This window comes from Nicotiana tomentosiformis, chromosome 1 (genome assembly GCF_000390325.3).
Source record: "Nicotiana tomentosiformis chromosome 1, ASM39032v3, whole genome shotgun sequence".
Taxonomy (NCBI): Eukaryota; Viridiplantae; Streptophyta; class Magnoliopsida; order Solanales; family Solanaceae; genus Nicotiana; species Nicotiana tomentosiformis.
Genome location: NC_090812.1, coordinates 158,355,030 through 158,369,956, shown reverse-complemented (window position 1 = coordinate 158,369,956; position 14,927 = coordinate 158,355,030). Strand labels below are relative to the sequence as shown.

The window sequence follows — 14,927 nt, the reverse complement described above, 5'->3', positions numbered from 1 at the left end:
ATTTTCTTGTTTTTCTTTGCATCTTTCAGAAATGAAGATTGGCTTAGCAGTTGGTGGTGCATTTCTATCTTCAGCTTTGAGTGTTCTCTTTGATAGGCTTGCTCCTAAGGGTGAGCTGCTCAAGATGTTTCAGAGGCAAAAGCATGATTTTCAATTCTTAGAGAAGCTAAGGAGGACTTTGTCTGGTTTCCGGGTTCTGGTACGTGATGCAGAGAATAAGAAGGCATCAAATCCAAACGTGAGTCAGTGGCTTAATGAACTTCGGGATGCTGTGGACAGTGCTGAAAACTTAATTGAAGAAATCAATTATGAAGTCCTGAGAGTTAAGGTGGAAGGTCAGCATCAAAATCATGCAGAAGCAAGCAACCAGCAGGTAAGTGACCTCAACTTGTGCTTGAGTGATGAATTTTTTCTTAACATAAAGGAGAAGTTGGAAGGCACCACTAAAACATTGGAGGAGTTGCAAAAGCAAATTGCTTGTCTTGGCCTAAAGGACTATTGTTTTCCCGGTAAACAAGAAACTAGAGTACCTACATCATGTTTGGTTGATGAATCTGATATCTTTGGTAGGCAGACTGAAATAGAGACATTGGTTCACCGTTTATTGTCTGTTGATGCCGATGGAAAAACGTATGGTGTAATTCCTATTGTTGGAATGGCGGGGGTTGGCAAGACAACACTTGCTAAAACTGTGTACCATAACGAGAAGTTGAAGCATCATTTTGATTTGAAAGCTTGGTTCTGTGTGTCTGAACCATATGATGCTTCTAGAATAACAAAAGGATTACTTCAAGAAATTGGTTCATCCAACTTGACGGTTGATAACAATTTTAATCAGCTTCAAATCAAAATGAAGGAAAGCATAAAAGGAAAAAAGTTTCTTTTTGTTTTAGATGATATTTGGAATGACAACTACATTGAGTGGGATGACTTGAGAATTCCTTTTGCACAAGGAGAAATTGGAAGTAAGATCATTGTGACGACACGTAAGGAGAGTGTTGCCGAGATGATGGTTAGTCGGCCAATTATCATGGAGATTCTTTCTAGCGAATTCTCTTGGCCTTTATTCAAAAGACATGCATTTGAAAACAGAGATCCCAAGGAACATCCAGAACTTGAAGAGGTAGGAAAACAAATTGCAAAAAAGTGCAAAGGTTTACCTTTAGCACTAAAGACACTTGCTGGTTTGTTACGGTCCAAATCAAAGATTGAAGAGTGGAGACGCATTTTGACAAGTGAAATATGGGAGCTGCCAGACAAAAGCGTATTACCAGCGTTGATGTTGAGCTACAATGATCTTCCCGTGCATTTGAAGCAATGCTTTTCCTACTGTGCAATATTTCCGAAAGATTATCCATTTAGGAAAAAACAAGTCATTCAGTTGTGGATTGCTAATGGTCTAGTACAGGGGTTGCAAAAAAATGAAACAATTGAAGATATAGGCAACCTATTCTTTCTCGAGTTGCAATCAAGATCACTTTTCGAAAGGGTCCCAAATTCTTCTAAATATAATGCAGAGGAATTCTTAATGCATGACCTTGTTAATGATTTGGCCCAAGTTGCATCTTCAAAACTTTGTGTTAGGTTGGAAGAGTACCAAGAGTCTCATATGTTGAAACAAAGTCGGCATGTGTCCTATTCAATGGGCTATGGTGACTTTGAAAAGTTGAAACCTCTCTACAAATTGGAGCAGCTCAGGACATTGCTTCCAATCAACAGTATCGAACTCTATGGTCCAACTCTAAGTAAGAGGGTGTTGCATAATATATTGCCAAGACTAACATCCTTAAGGGCACTATCATTGTCTCGTTATCATATCAACGAGTTACCGAATGTCTTGTTTATTGAATTAAAGCTCCTAAGATTTTTGGATCTTTCTTGGACAAAAATAGAGCAGTTACCAGATTCCATTTGTGTACTCTATAACTTAGAGACACTTCTCTTATCATCTTGTGAATTCCTCGAGGAGTTACCGCAGCAGATGGAAAAGTTGATAAACTTGCGTCACCTTGATATTAGAGACACTCCTCGCTTGAAGACGTTGCTACATCCGAGCAAGTTGAAAAGCATCCGTGTGTTATTGGGAGCTAAATTTCTTCTAGGTGATTGCAGTGGTTGGAGATTGGAAGATTTGGGTGAACTACATAACTTATATGGATCTCTATCTATTCTAGAGTTGCAAAATGTGGCCGACAGAAGGGAAGCTTTGAAGGCATACATGAGAGGAAAGGAACATATTGAAAAGTTAGCATTGGAGTGGAGTGTAAGTATTGCGGACAGTTCACAAAATGAAAGAGACATACTTGGTGAGCTACATCCAAATCCAAACATAAAAGAACTCGAGATCAACGGATATAGAGGGACAAATTTTCCAAATTGGCTAGCTGATTATTCATTTTCTGAGCTGGTGGAATTGTCTCTAAGCAACTGCAAGGACTGTTATTCCTTGCCAGCATTAGGACAACTTCCTTCTTTGAAATTCCTTGCAATTCGAGGGATGCGTCGAATAACAGATGTGACTGACGAATTCTATGGTAGTTCATCCTCCAAAAAGCCTTTTAACTCTCTAGAGCGACTTGAATTTGCAGAGATGTTGGAGTGGAAGCAGTGGCACGTACTAGGGAATGGAGAGTTTCCTATACTTCAGAATCTTTCAATTAAAAATTGCCCCAAGTTGATTGGAAGGTTTCCTGAAAATCTTTGTTCTCTCACAAGTTTGACAATTTTAAATTGTCGGGAACTCAATCTGGAGATACCTATACAACTTTCAATTCTAAAAAAGTTTAAAGTTATAGGTTCTCCTAAGGTTGGACTTCTTTTTGATCATGCTGAACTGTTTTTGTCTCAACTTCAGAGAATGAAACAGATAGTTGAATTAGATATTTACAATTGTCAGTCTCTTACCTCCTTGCCTTTTAGCCGTATGCCAAATACCTTGAAGGAAATAAAGTTAAATTATTGTGGGAAATTGAAATTGGAGTCATCAGTTGGTGATGTGATTTCTGGAGGAAGTAACATGTTTCTGGAGAAATTGGAACTGGAAGGATGTGATTCTATAAATGAGATATCACCTGAGTTGGTCCCACAAGCACGCTCTTTGAAAGTAAGAAGTTGCCACAGCCTTACAAGGCTTTTGATTCCCAACGGGGCTGAAGATCTCATAATTTATGGATGTGAGAATCTTGAAATACTTTCGGTGGCTCAAACGACGTCAACTTTGGATATTAGCAACTGCGAGAAGTTGAAGTCGCTGCCAGAACATATGAAGGAACTCCTTCCATCTCTTAAGAAACTATATCTGAATAAGTGTCCAGAAATAGAGTCCTTTCCTGAAGGAGGATTGCCCTCCAATTTACAAGTCCTTCAGATCAACGGTTGCAAGAAACTGGTGAATGGGCGAAAGGAGTGGGGTTTACAGAGACTCCCCTGTCTCACAGTGTTAAACATCATCCATGATGGTAGTGACGAAGAGATTCCTGCTGGTGAAAATTGGGAGTTGCCTTGCTCTATTCGAACTCTTTGGATAAAAAATCTGAAAACATTAAGCAGCCAAGTTCTCAAAAGCCTCACCTCTCTTGAATATCTATCTACTTCTAATTTACCTCAAATTCAGTCACTGTTGGAAGAAGGGCTTCCCTCATCTCTTTCTCAGCTTAGATTATATGACCATGATGATCTCCATTCACTATCGACCAAAGGTCTTCGACGCCTCACCTCGCTTCAACGTCTACAGATCGACTACTGCGATCAACTCAAATCTATTCCAGAATCAGTGCTGCCCTCCTCCCTCTCTGAGCTGACCATCTCGAGTTGCCGTAATCTCCAACCTCTTCCAGAATCAGTGCTGCCCTCCCTCTCTAAGCTGGAAATCTCGGATTGCCCTAAACTCCAATCTCTTCCAGTAAAAGGGATGCCCTCTTCCATCTCTAAACTAAATATTTCTTTGTGCCCATTGCTCAACCCACTCCTAGAATTTGAGAAGGGGGATTACTGGCCAAATATTGCTCATATTCCCACCATACATATCGATCGGGAATACCTGTGATGATTAAAACGAACGTGTTCTAACAGATGTAAGTTATTCTTTTTCTTTTTTTCTTTTCAAGTAGCTTTTTATTTTTCGTTACTTCTCTTTGCTTTTCTGTTAATTCTTTTCCTTTGTTAGAAATCTTGTTGAGCAGTGTGAAGAGACTATTGCCACTATGAAACAGAGGAAGCATCTTCACTTTGGACGTGTAAAATCTATTTTTAATTTCCTACTCAAAGGTACAGCTGTACAGGAGACAGAATATTTGTTTCCTATCCATAAAAATATAAGACCATATTAATACTGTTATGTATGATTATCATCTCAACTTAGCAATTTTATATTCTTTGTTAGGATTTTGGTAACTTCTTGTAAGCTATTACAACTCCTTACTCAGTTGGTGAAAGGAAAGTTGTGCTGATATTCTCTATTGAATAAGCAATGACCTCAACTGTGATCTGTCATCAGAATGTAAGTAAAGAATCATACTTCTCTTTTGTGTGTAATTTGCCGGCATTAGTTCTCTTTAATCAGTCAGTGAAAAATTCTATGCAATGTTTGAACAACAATTAAAATGACTAGTCATTTGCTAGTATCAGTTATATCGCCTAGTGCTCTACTGGCAGTTCAAAGGCATACGAGACAGATAGTTTGTATTCCATAATTTAACATCTAAAAGCATCAGCACAATGTTAGTGCTATTTTGTATGATTATCTGATCTCAACTTAACGATCGTTTTTCTTTCTTTGTCAGGATTTTGGTGACAATTAGCTACTCTAGCTCATTGATTATCTGACCTCAACTTAACGATTGTGTATGCACTGTGTTGGTTGTTCACTGCTCAAACCACATTTCAAAATTATGAAACTGGAAGAGTGGCCAATAATTGCTCAAATTCCCATTGTATGGGTATATATATATCATACAAGATCATTGGTGGTATTATCAAGGTAAGTGATTCTCCAAATAAATATTGTTATTTATTTTTTAAAACTTCTTTTGCTTTTTCATTAAATTTCTTTTTAATCTCTTACACTGCTGTGCATCATTTATTTTTGTCGTGAAAGTTATTCGTCCTTCTGTTTCCCTGTTTCTATTCTCCAATCACATCCTGTACAACATGAATTATTTATGCATATATAAAACCAAGCTAAGAGTTGAAACCAAAAACCTGGCCAACCTGTACTTACTTTGTAATTGTTGTAGTCAATGCACACTTGGTGAATTGGCCAATCCTGGTGCGTATCCTCACCCACACCCAGATCGTGTCGAATATCTGTAAAGTGCTGGCCATCTCCGTACCATCATCTGCCTTGGGACACAAACTTTGCTAAAGGAGAGTTGCCCTTCTCCATCACTTCAGTATGCATCTATCCTCTTATTAACATAAGCTATTTTGTCAGTAAACTCGCCTGTAATATTCTTTCTATGTACTTCTCCTTGTTTGTTTACTAGTCGTTTTTTCCTGTCACATAATGTTTATTTGTTTCCCAGTCGCTGGATGTGCAGCAATGATGAGGGTTGTTCATTCATATACTGCTGTTCTTCGATTTCAGTCCTTAGAAGAAGCAAATGCTCGAGTACAGTTGGAAAGGCAAGGAAACATATGCTACTTGGAATGATGTCAAGGTTAGATAACAAACATATACTGGTAGTAGCTTTCAATTTACTCGTTAGACTTGATAGTATAACCAAGAAAGAGCCATCTCTTATTAGTTCTTTTGTTTCAGTTGATGCATATTAGCTGTTCAAAATATGATGCAGAATAACTTGGTACTTTATTTTGAGGATTTCCTCCTTTCCTTTTCTACTAGCTCGATTTGGCCGTTGATACATTGTCATTGTTGCAGTTGTTCAATCTTCTGAGGTTAGGAAACAGAACAGATGTATCATGATGTCGTTGAAACTATGCTTGATCTTGAATAATTGAGAAGCCTTCAGTTGTTGATTAATCGTTAAACCAAGTTGTTACACCTAAGTTTTAATGATGACAATAGTGCAAATTTAATCTACTCCAATTGATTGCAGGAAATCAGGGAGGCAATGCTATCAAAAGGAAATAAGATCAAATGCAGCTGATATGGGGAAGTCAGTTAGTAAATTAAGGAAAGTCCATGGAGAAAGAGATTAGAAGATTTTGATGATTGATCAATCAAGCCGTGTCGCAAATCACTCCTATATATCAGGAACGCAAGAAGGAAAGAAGATCATTAAATTCAGCCTTCCTCGTAAGCTGGATTAAGAGGCAACCCTTGGTTCAAATCTCTTAGAATAATTTTGCCTCAATCAATGATCAATCTGCAACGGCTAGTTCAAGAGAAGATTACAAGACCTCAAGTCATTCCTATAAGAAGGCTCGAAGATAGAAGAAAGGGTTACACAACTTAATACATGTTTCTATATCTTTCTTGTTCTTAGTACAAACGTTGTATTCTTGAGTTTACAAGTGTCACAAAAGATAGCAAGAGTTAGAAAACAAAACAAGAGTTGTGTCAAGCTTAGACGAACACTATTGTTGAATATCGTTAGTGGTGAACGAACAAAACCACAACTATTGTAACGACTCAATATTGAAGATCAAAGAGAACCCTTGGGACCCAAGGGAACTAGATGTAGGTACCACACCGGTACTGAATCAGTATAAAACTTCTGTGTCTTTAATGTTTTTACTTCTGCACAATTTACTTTTGTTGCGATCGAACCTGCTGGATAGGTGCTATCTGTCCTCTTAATTGATAGGCAAAATCTAGCAGTTACTATCCTTTTCATTAGTAGCTTAGAAGGACCTGATTGCCTTCTAGAAATTAAAACATTGATGGCCTTAGCTTTCTTTTTTAGTTTTATTCACAAATAGTGTTTGGCAGTGATGAATATTGAGATTCAGGAAATAGTTTTGTACCTTTTTCTTAGTTTCCATCCAGTATTTAGGAATTATCGTGTTGTATTCATGACCATTCTTGTATTGAAATGAGTCTACTTTTCCTTGGATACACTGAATTCACATCTCTTATTACTTAAATTTGGCTAACAATGTTCTCTTTGTGTTGAATATAGTACGGGAGATTAATATATATATATATATATATATATATATATATATATATCAAAAAATCCTCGCTCTTAATGTCATCTTTGGCTTACATCAGTGTTCTTAAGTTTGATATATTGTATTTCCTCTCAAATCTTGAGAGCTATAACTTTAAATATTTACTGTAATATTTTCTTTTGCAGATATCTCTTACAGTTCTTGAATTGCCTAATCTGATTTATGAGTATATTTGATGATCCATTGTATGTTTCTTCTGTAGTTCATAAGATCTTAATACATTTTCCTTCTGGTGCAATATGGAGGATCTATTTACTTCGTTCAAGCTTGAGCTCTTAGGATGATCTTAGTATTGATACTTAAAATGGATCATCCCAAACAAAAAGGCCTCGCACGGTGAAGGAAGCTCATGATAAGGATGCCAAAAGCCAGGAGATCTATTATCATATGACAATGCCTAAGAAAGGAGCAATTTTGTCTGCAACAATGCCTCAAAAATCGAGAGGCAACACGTAATCGTCTTCTTCCAAACATAAATCATGTCAAATGCATCTCAATTGCAGGGTAGTCTTGCTATTACAACCTCCTGTTCTATTTGAGAAACAGATTAGAATATTGAATCTGCTATTTTCTTCTTTCCTCATATATCATATATGTACACAATAGTAATGCTTGTGTGATCTCTATGTATATTACTAGATTATTTTTTAAATATTCGTGTCTGGCGAGCTTGCGTATCCTTAAGTTCATTTTTAAAATATTTCATGTAGTAGTTACTTAGCGCCAATGTTTTTCCCTCATTGCGTATCCAAATCATAATTCTTACCTTTGTCAGATGATACAATTATTCGGATATGATCCTTAAATAACTAGGCCTCATCTCTATTTGATTTCTTAGTAATTATAGAAGCTAATCTGCATTTATCTTTTTAATGACAGATTATGTTATGAGAGTCATTTGAATTGCATCGAGATAACGCCAGCCTATTCCCTTCTATAATGGTTTTAAAGCCACCGGCAGATTCTCGCAACTTAGCTTAATGCATTAGCTGTGAATCAAATTTCAGTTATACTTTTACTAAATGGGAACCAGGATGTATATGGAACTGGATGTGAGTTTGCTAGACAATATGGGAGATTACTGTATTATCCTCAGGAGATGTGCTTTAGAGTGAAGACTCGGACTTCGTTTGAATTTTTTCTTAGTTTCGTAGTATTTTTTGGTTTCTTATCTTGGTATTTTCCCCCTGATTTGAATTTCTCTTAAGGATTTGGAATAACAGACTCAATATCTCATCATACTACTTATCCCATTTATGTTGTGAGGAAGATACCAATGGAAAAGGTAACTATTCGAGAAAAAATAAGCAGTTCATGACTAATTGCTTTGTGTGTTATAAGAGTCGGGAGGGGTTGATGCATTTCCATTCTACTGCGACCTTACCATTGCAAAATTTTAAATCAATAGATGATACTGTTGGTTGAGTGCCCAAATGCACATACCCTATTAGATGCATGTAGTATTAGCATAGGTTCAAGTAGTCTTTGCTTCTTAAGCAATGTGCCTTGGCTATTTGATTTGTAAGTGGAATTTTTGTCTTTGAGAATTATGGAAAATACCCTCTTTCATTTGTTTAATGAGAGTTGTCATACTATTCCTAGAAAATTAGTTCTTACAGAGATCTCATCCTAATTGCCATTTATTCAAATGCCCAATTGTTGTTACTAAAAATTGTACACAAAAAGATATATAGGAGTTAATGATATTCTTAATGCCACTGCTAATTTTTAAACATTTTATAATTTGAAAAATACATGTCGATTCATTCAATAATCGTCAAGATAGGATTGGGTGGACTTGGTAAGGAGATAATTGTCAATCTCTCATCTTTTAAGATTCCACAAATAATACTAATGAACATATTTGTATTTGTGATTTAATCAATTACAAAAGTTAGGTCTATATGCGTAAAATAATAAGAATTATTTTTGTCCTAACAAATTTATAAAAATATCACTTATTAGAGCGGAGTCTATTTTATCCTGAAAACAATGGGAGTTAGCAATATGACTACCCCAAAATCGGAAGACGAAGCAGTACTGTACTTGTTTTCTTCTCGACTGAAATGTAAAATAGCATTATCATTCCGTGGATCATGATTTATTGACGAGATGAAACCATTGTTTTATTTTCCAATAATTGTCTGCTGCTTACTTATTGTGCAGATTCAAGCTGCTTCCCACGTTGATGAGATCCGAAGAACTCCCTCCACGAGATGAAATGAGAGTTGTAATGAGCAATTTCCATGAAACAATTCGGAAGGGTGTACCAAAGTTCTTGTGCAGTGGTGCTACAACAACAACAAATTCAGTGAGATCCTACAAGTCGGTCTGGGAAGGGTAGTGTGTACGCTGACCTTACCCTGCGCCGTGTTGATACAGCCCTAAAAACACAGGGATTGATAAACGAGTGTCTTATAATGCACCTCTTATTCAAATTATCCTCTTGAATGGGTAGCAACCGTGATGATATGACTCATCTCATGTAGAAAAAGCTTCCACTTACCTTAGTTAAAATCTGAGGAAAAATTGAAATGAGATGATTACATTATTTTTAAGGAGTCCTTCTGCTCTTCTCTGGCTGTAATTTTTAGTATATGTCGAACGTGGATTTTGTAATTATACCTCATATGTGTGTCAATTGTGTGCTTCTAATTACAGGTAATCCAAGAGTGACTCTTAAGGTAACAAGACTTATTGGCCAAAATGATGGCAGGCAGCCAATTTGTACTACTCGCAAATAGAGGACTTCATGTTTGAGTTATCCAACAAGTTTTTCTGTGATGACCCAAAATGTCATCTTTAAAGTTAATAATAATTTATGTGTTCTAAGACCTCGAAAAGCACTATTTATCATTACTCGACTTGCGTGCGCAGTCCGTAAAATTTTCCGAAAAGTTTTTATGTGAAAAACGGATTAAAATGTGAATTAGAGCTTTAAAACTAAAGTGAGTTGACTTTGGTCAACCGTTTAAGCAAACGGACTCGGATCAGTATTTTGACAGTTTTGATAGGCCCGTATCATGATTTGGGACTTGGGCGTATGCCCGGAATCAAATTCTGAGGTCCCTAGATCGAGATATGGAATTTGGATGAAAAATTAAAAGTTTTAAAAGCTTATGTCAAATAGTGATCGAATGTCGAATTATGTGCAAACGACCCCGAAATTGAATTTTGATGCTTCCAACAGCTCCGTATGATGATTTTGGACTTAGGAGCGTGATCGAAATTTTATTTGGAAGTTCGTAGTGAAATTAGGCTAGAAATGGCTAAAATAGGAATTTAAGTTTGGAAGTTTGGTCGGGGAGTTGACTTATTGATATCGGGGTCAGAATCCAGTTTCAAAAATTTTCATAGCTCCATTACGTCATTTATGACTTGTGTGCAAAATTTGTGGTCAATAGGACTTGATTTGATTGGTTTCGATATCAAATGTAGAAGTTGAAAATTCTTAAGTTTCAGTAAGCTTGAATTGGGGTGTCATTTAGGATTTTAACATTGTTTGATGTGATTTGAGATTTCAAATAAGTTTGTATGATATTGTAGGACTTGTTGGTGTATTTGGTTGAGGCCCCGAGGGCCTCGGGTGAGTTTCGGATGGTTAACGGATCAAGAATTGAAGCTGGGAGACTGCTGAAGTTGAGTTTGCTTGTTTTATTTGGATGATCTGGTTTTTCCTTTATCTGTCAAAATCGAGGTGCATGACCGAGGTCCATGACCTAGGGCCATGATCGATCCCCATGACCGAGGTCCATGATCGAGGTACATGATCGAGGTCCAGGATCGAAGGCACCCTGGACAAATCTGTAAGTTATAAAACAGGGGACTTCGTCCTATTTGCCATATTTGATGAATTGGAGCTTGAGGAGAGGCGATTTTAATATATTTTCAAGGAAACAATATTCGGGTAAGTGATTCTAAATCGAATTTGGTCAATATACACGAATATATCATAGTTTTCACCATTTAATTAGTGCTTTGAGATTGAAATTTTGAGAAACATTTAGAAATCTCATTAAAAAAAATTGGGATTTCGGTGTCGATTCAGAGTCGGATTTGAGTGAAACTGGTATGGTTGGACTCGTAATTGAATGGATTATCGGATTTTATGAGTTTCACCGGATTCCGAGACATGGTCCCCACAGCCAATTTTTGAGCTAATTTTGGATTTTATTGAAAAATGTAATATTTTCTTATGAAATTGATTCCTATAAATTTTGTTGACTGTATCGAATTAATTATGACTAGATTTGAATCGATCGAAGTCGGAAAATCGACGAAAAAGTATACTACTTGGTTAAATTGGAGCAAGTCGAGGTAAGTGGCTTGTCTAACCTTGAGTGGGGAAAATCTCCCCTAGGATTGGTATTGAAGTGATAAATTGTAATGTGTTGAAAGCCGTGTACACGAGGTGACGAGTGTGTACACGGGCTAAATGTGAAAGCTTATGTTTTTAGATTGTGTAGATCACTGTTGCGCATTAATTAAACTATTTTATTTTGATATATTCTTCATCATTGATTTAATATTTATATTTTAAAGGTGCTTGACATTTTCCTGCTAATTATTTTACCTGTTTAGTTGAAACTTGGTTTCTTTTATTCTGTGCATTATTTGAAGTTGATTTTCTTTAAATTAAATATTATTAATATGAAGTATTTGACATTTTTAAATTTGGTACTGAAGCAACGTATTAAAGATTTTGAAATATTATTTTGCTGAGTTATTTATTCCTGAATATTTTTGTAAGATTTTCGTACTCATTATGATGGAGCCGTGAGCTCTTTATTGTGGAAAAATATTATTGGCGATTTATGTTGGCATGAGGCGTGAGCTCTTTATTGTGAAAAAATATTGTTGTTGAAGTATTTTGGCAAGTTAAATTATTTGAGCACTTGAGGTGCAAATTGTGATATATTGTGATGTTGATACGCATGCGGTATTATAAGGCCTGGGTATTGAAACACATGCGGTGAGATAAGGGTGGCTTGATACGCGTGGCTAGTAGGGAGAACTACTAGAAGTCATGCGGTGTGATAAGGATGGCTAAAACGCGGGATGCTATTTCAGGAAAAATATTTTTTTTAAAATAAATTGTGAAGGCTCCCGCGGTGATAAATTGCCATTATTTTGTGTAATTAAATGGTGACATACTACTTGATTCATTTCCATTGTCATTTTATTTTATTATATTGTTAAACGTTTTATCATGAAATTATTATTTTCTAGTAGGGCCTGACCTGACCTCATCGCTACTCTACCGTGGTTAGGCTTGGCAATTACTGGATACCGCTGTGGTGTGCTCATATTACGCTTCTGCACATCTTTTTATGCAAATTCAGGTACTCCTTACCTGCCCCGACATGAGTGAGTTACCTGTAAACGGAGACTTCGAGGTATATCTGTCAGCGTCGCAGACTCCGGAGTCCCCTTCTATCATTATTATGTTGCTTCCTTATTTTCTTTAGACCTTGATATATATAGACATTGAAGATAAAATTCTTAGAAACTTGTGACTTATTTCTACTAGGTTTTGGGAATTGCAATTATTTAAAGTTTCAGATTTCTATTTTTATTCCGCATTGATTGTCTTACCTAGTCTTAGAGACTAAGTGCCATCACGACATCCTACATAGGGAATTTGGGGTCGTGACAAGTTGGTATCAGAGCTCTAGGTTCATAGGTGTTATGAGTCACAAGAAGGTTTAGTAGAGTCTTGCGGATCAGTACAGAGACGTCTGTACTTATCTTCGAGAGGCTATGGAACTGATAGGAAATATTCACTTCTTTGATTCCTTATCGTGCGTATTTGTTAACTTCAAAATTTTAAAACATTGTCTTTCTATTCTCTCATAGATGGTGAGGACACGCACAACTGGATCTGATGATCAGACACTCGCGCCTCCTGTTGGAGCTGCAAGAGGCCGTGGTCGGGGTAGAGGCTGAGCTAGAGGCCGAGGAAGACCACGTGGTGCAGCCAGAGCACCTGCACGAGCTGCTGTACCAGAGCCACCAGTAGCTCCAGTTGTAGAGCAGGCACCTGAGACGCCTGTTACTACTCCTACACTTCAGGAGACTCTTGCCCAGTTTTTGAGCATGTTTGGCACTCTAGCTCAGACAGGGTTGATTCCACTTGCTCCTTCCACATCTCAGGCTGAGGGAGGAGCACAGACTCCTGCCACCCGTACTCCAGAACCACGGGCCCAAGTTGACCATTCCCCAGAGGTTATACTAGAGCATCCAGTTATCCCAGTTCTGCCTGAGATTAGGACAATAGTTTCAGAAGGGGAGCAACTCAGGCTCGAGAGATACAAGAAGTACCACCCTCCCACTTTCAGCAGCTTAGCTTCAGAGGATGCTCAGGGTTTTTTGGAGGAATGTCACTGTATCCTTCATACTATAGGTATTGTGGATTCTAGTGGGGTTTCTTTCATGGCATTCCAGTTTAGAGGAGCAGCCTACCAGTGGTGGCGAGCTTATGAGTTGGATAGTCCTGCTGAGGCATCTTCACTCACTTGGACTCAATTTTCAGATATGTTCTTAAGGGAGTATGTTCCTCACAGTCTTAGAGATGCATGGTGCGTATAGTTTGAGCAGCTGCGCCAGGGTTCTATGACCGTGTCAGAGTATGCGGTCTGATTCAGTGATTTAGCGAGGCATGCACCAGCCTTGGTTGCTACTATTCGAGAGCGGGTTCGCAGATTTATTGAGGATCTCCACCCTAATTTCAGATACAGTATGGCCCGAGATCTAGAAATGGACATCACATACCAACACGCAGTGTCAATTGCTAGTAGATTAGAAGGTATGCGGATCCGGGAGAGGGAAGAGAGGGAAGCTAAGAGACCCCGAGATTCTGGCACATATAATAATTCTCGTGCCCCAGTTGCAGCCCATCATGGTAGAGGTTATGTGAGCCGTCCTATTAATTCAGCACTTCTAGCTTACAGTGGTATTCCGGCTACTCCCAGACCACAAGTTCCATATTATGAACCGCCAGTGTTTACTATACCTCCTGTACGAGGTGCTTTCAGTGGGCAGTCTAGTCGATCAGGCCCGTGCTATTCCCAGCAGCCACGTCCTCTGAGGGATTGTTTTGAGTGTGGTGACACTCGTCATATTATGAGAGATTGCCCCAGATTTAGGAGAGGTGCACCTCCACATATTCCCAGGCCCCACCTATTCCACAGGGCCCTCAGGCTTCTTAGGCCATGATTACTGCACCAGTTGCCACTCCACCTGCACAACCAGCTAGAGGTGGAGGTCGGGCAGGTAGAGGTCGCCCTAGAGGGGGAGGCCAGGCCAGATATTATGCCTTTCCTGCTAGGACAGAGGCCTTTGCATCCGATTCTGTTATCACATGTATTATTTTGGTCTGTCATAGAGATGCATCAGTCTTATTTGAGCCAGACTCCACTTATTCTTATGTGTCGTCTTAGTTTTCCTCGTATTTGGGCGTATCACTTGATTCCTTGAGTTCTTTTGTTTATGAATCTACATCCGTGGGTGAATCTATTATTGTGGACTGCATGTATCGGTCATGTTTAATTGTTATCAGTGGTTTTGAGACCAGAGCTGATTTATTGTTGCTCAGTATGGTGGATTTCGATATTATTTTGGGCATGGACTGGTTGTCGCCCTATCATGCTATTCTTGATTGTTACGCCAAGACGGTGATGTTGTCTATGCCAGGTCTACCGTAGCTAGAGTGGAGAGGTACCTCGGATCATGTTCCTAGCAGGGTTGTTTCATTTCTTAAAGCTCAACGAATGGTTAGAAGGGGTGTGATGCGT

General features: G+C 38.1%; 2 protein-coding genes across 6 annotated transcripts in view; both read left to right on the top strand.

The window, feature by feature from the left end:
• The window catches only part of LOC104088648 (putative disease resistance RPP13-like protein 1), a 140,136-nt gene that overhangs the window by 37,372 nt on the left and 87,837 nt on the right, over positions 1-14,927 (top strand). The gene's annotated exons all lie outside the window — the stretch shown is intronic.
• The window catches only part of LOC104092742 (putative disease resistance RPP13-like protein 1), a 99,486-nt gene that overhangs the window by 365 nt on the left and 84,194 nt on the right, over positions 1-14,927 (top strand). The window contains exons 2-8 of one of the 4 annotated variants that reach the window (XM_070192678.1): positions 30-4,073; positions 4,166-4,266; positions 4,382-4,498; positions 4,782-4,978; positions 5,235-5,390; positions 5,585-5,657; positions 6,057-6,674. In XM_070192678.1, coding sequence (XP_070048779.1) covers positions 32-4,045 — 4,014 coding nt within the window. In that variant the 5' untranslated portion in view covers positions 30-31 and the 3' untranslated portion in view covers positions 4,046-4,073; positions 4,166-4,266; positions 4,382-4,498; ... (2 more) ...; positions 5,585-5,657; positions 6,057-6,674. Of the gene's footprint in view, positions 1-29; positions 4,074-4,165; positions 4,267-4,381; positions 4,499-4,781; positions 4,979-5,234; positions 5,391-5,522; positions 5,658-6,056; positions 6,675-14,927 lie in introns of those variants that run through there. The other 3 variants (XM_070192677.1, XM_070192676.1, XM_070192679.1) reach the window with 3 other exon arrangements.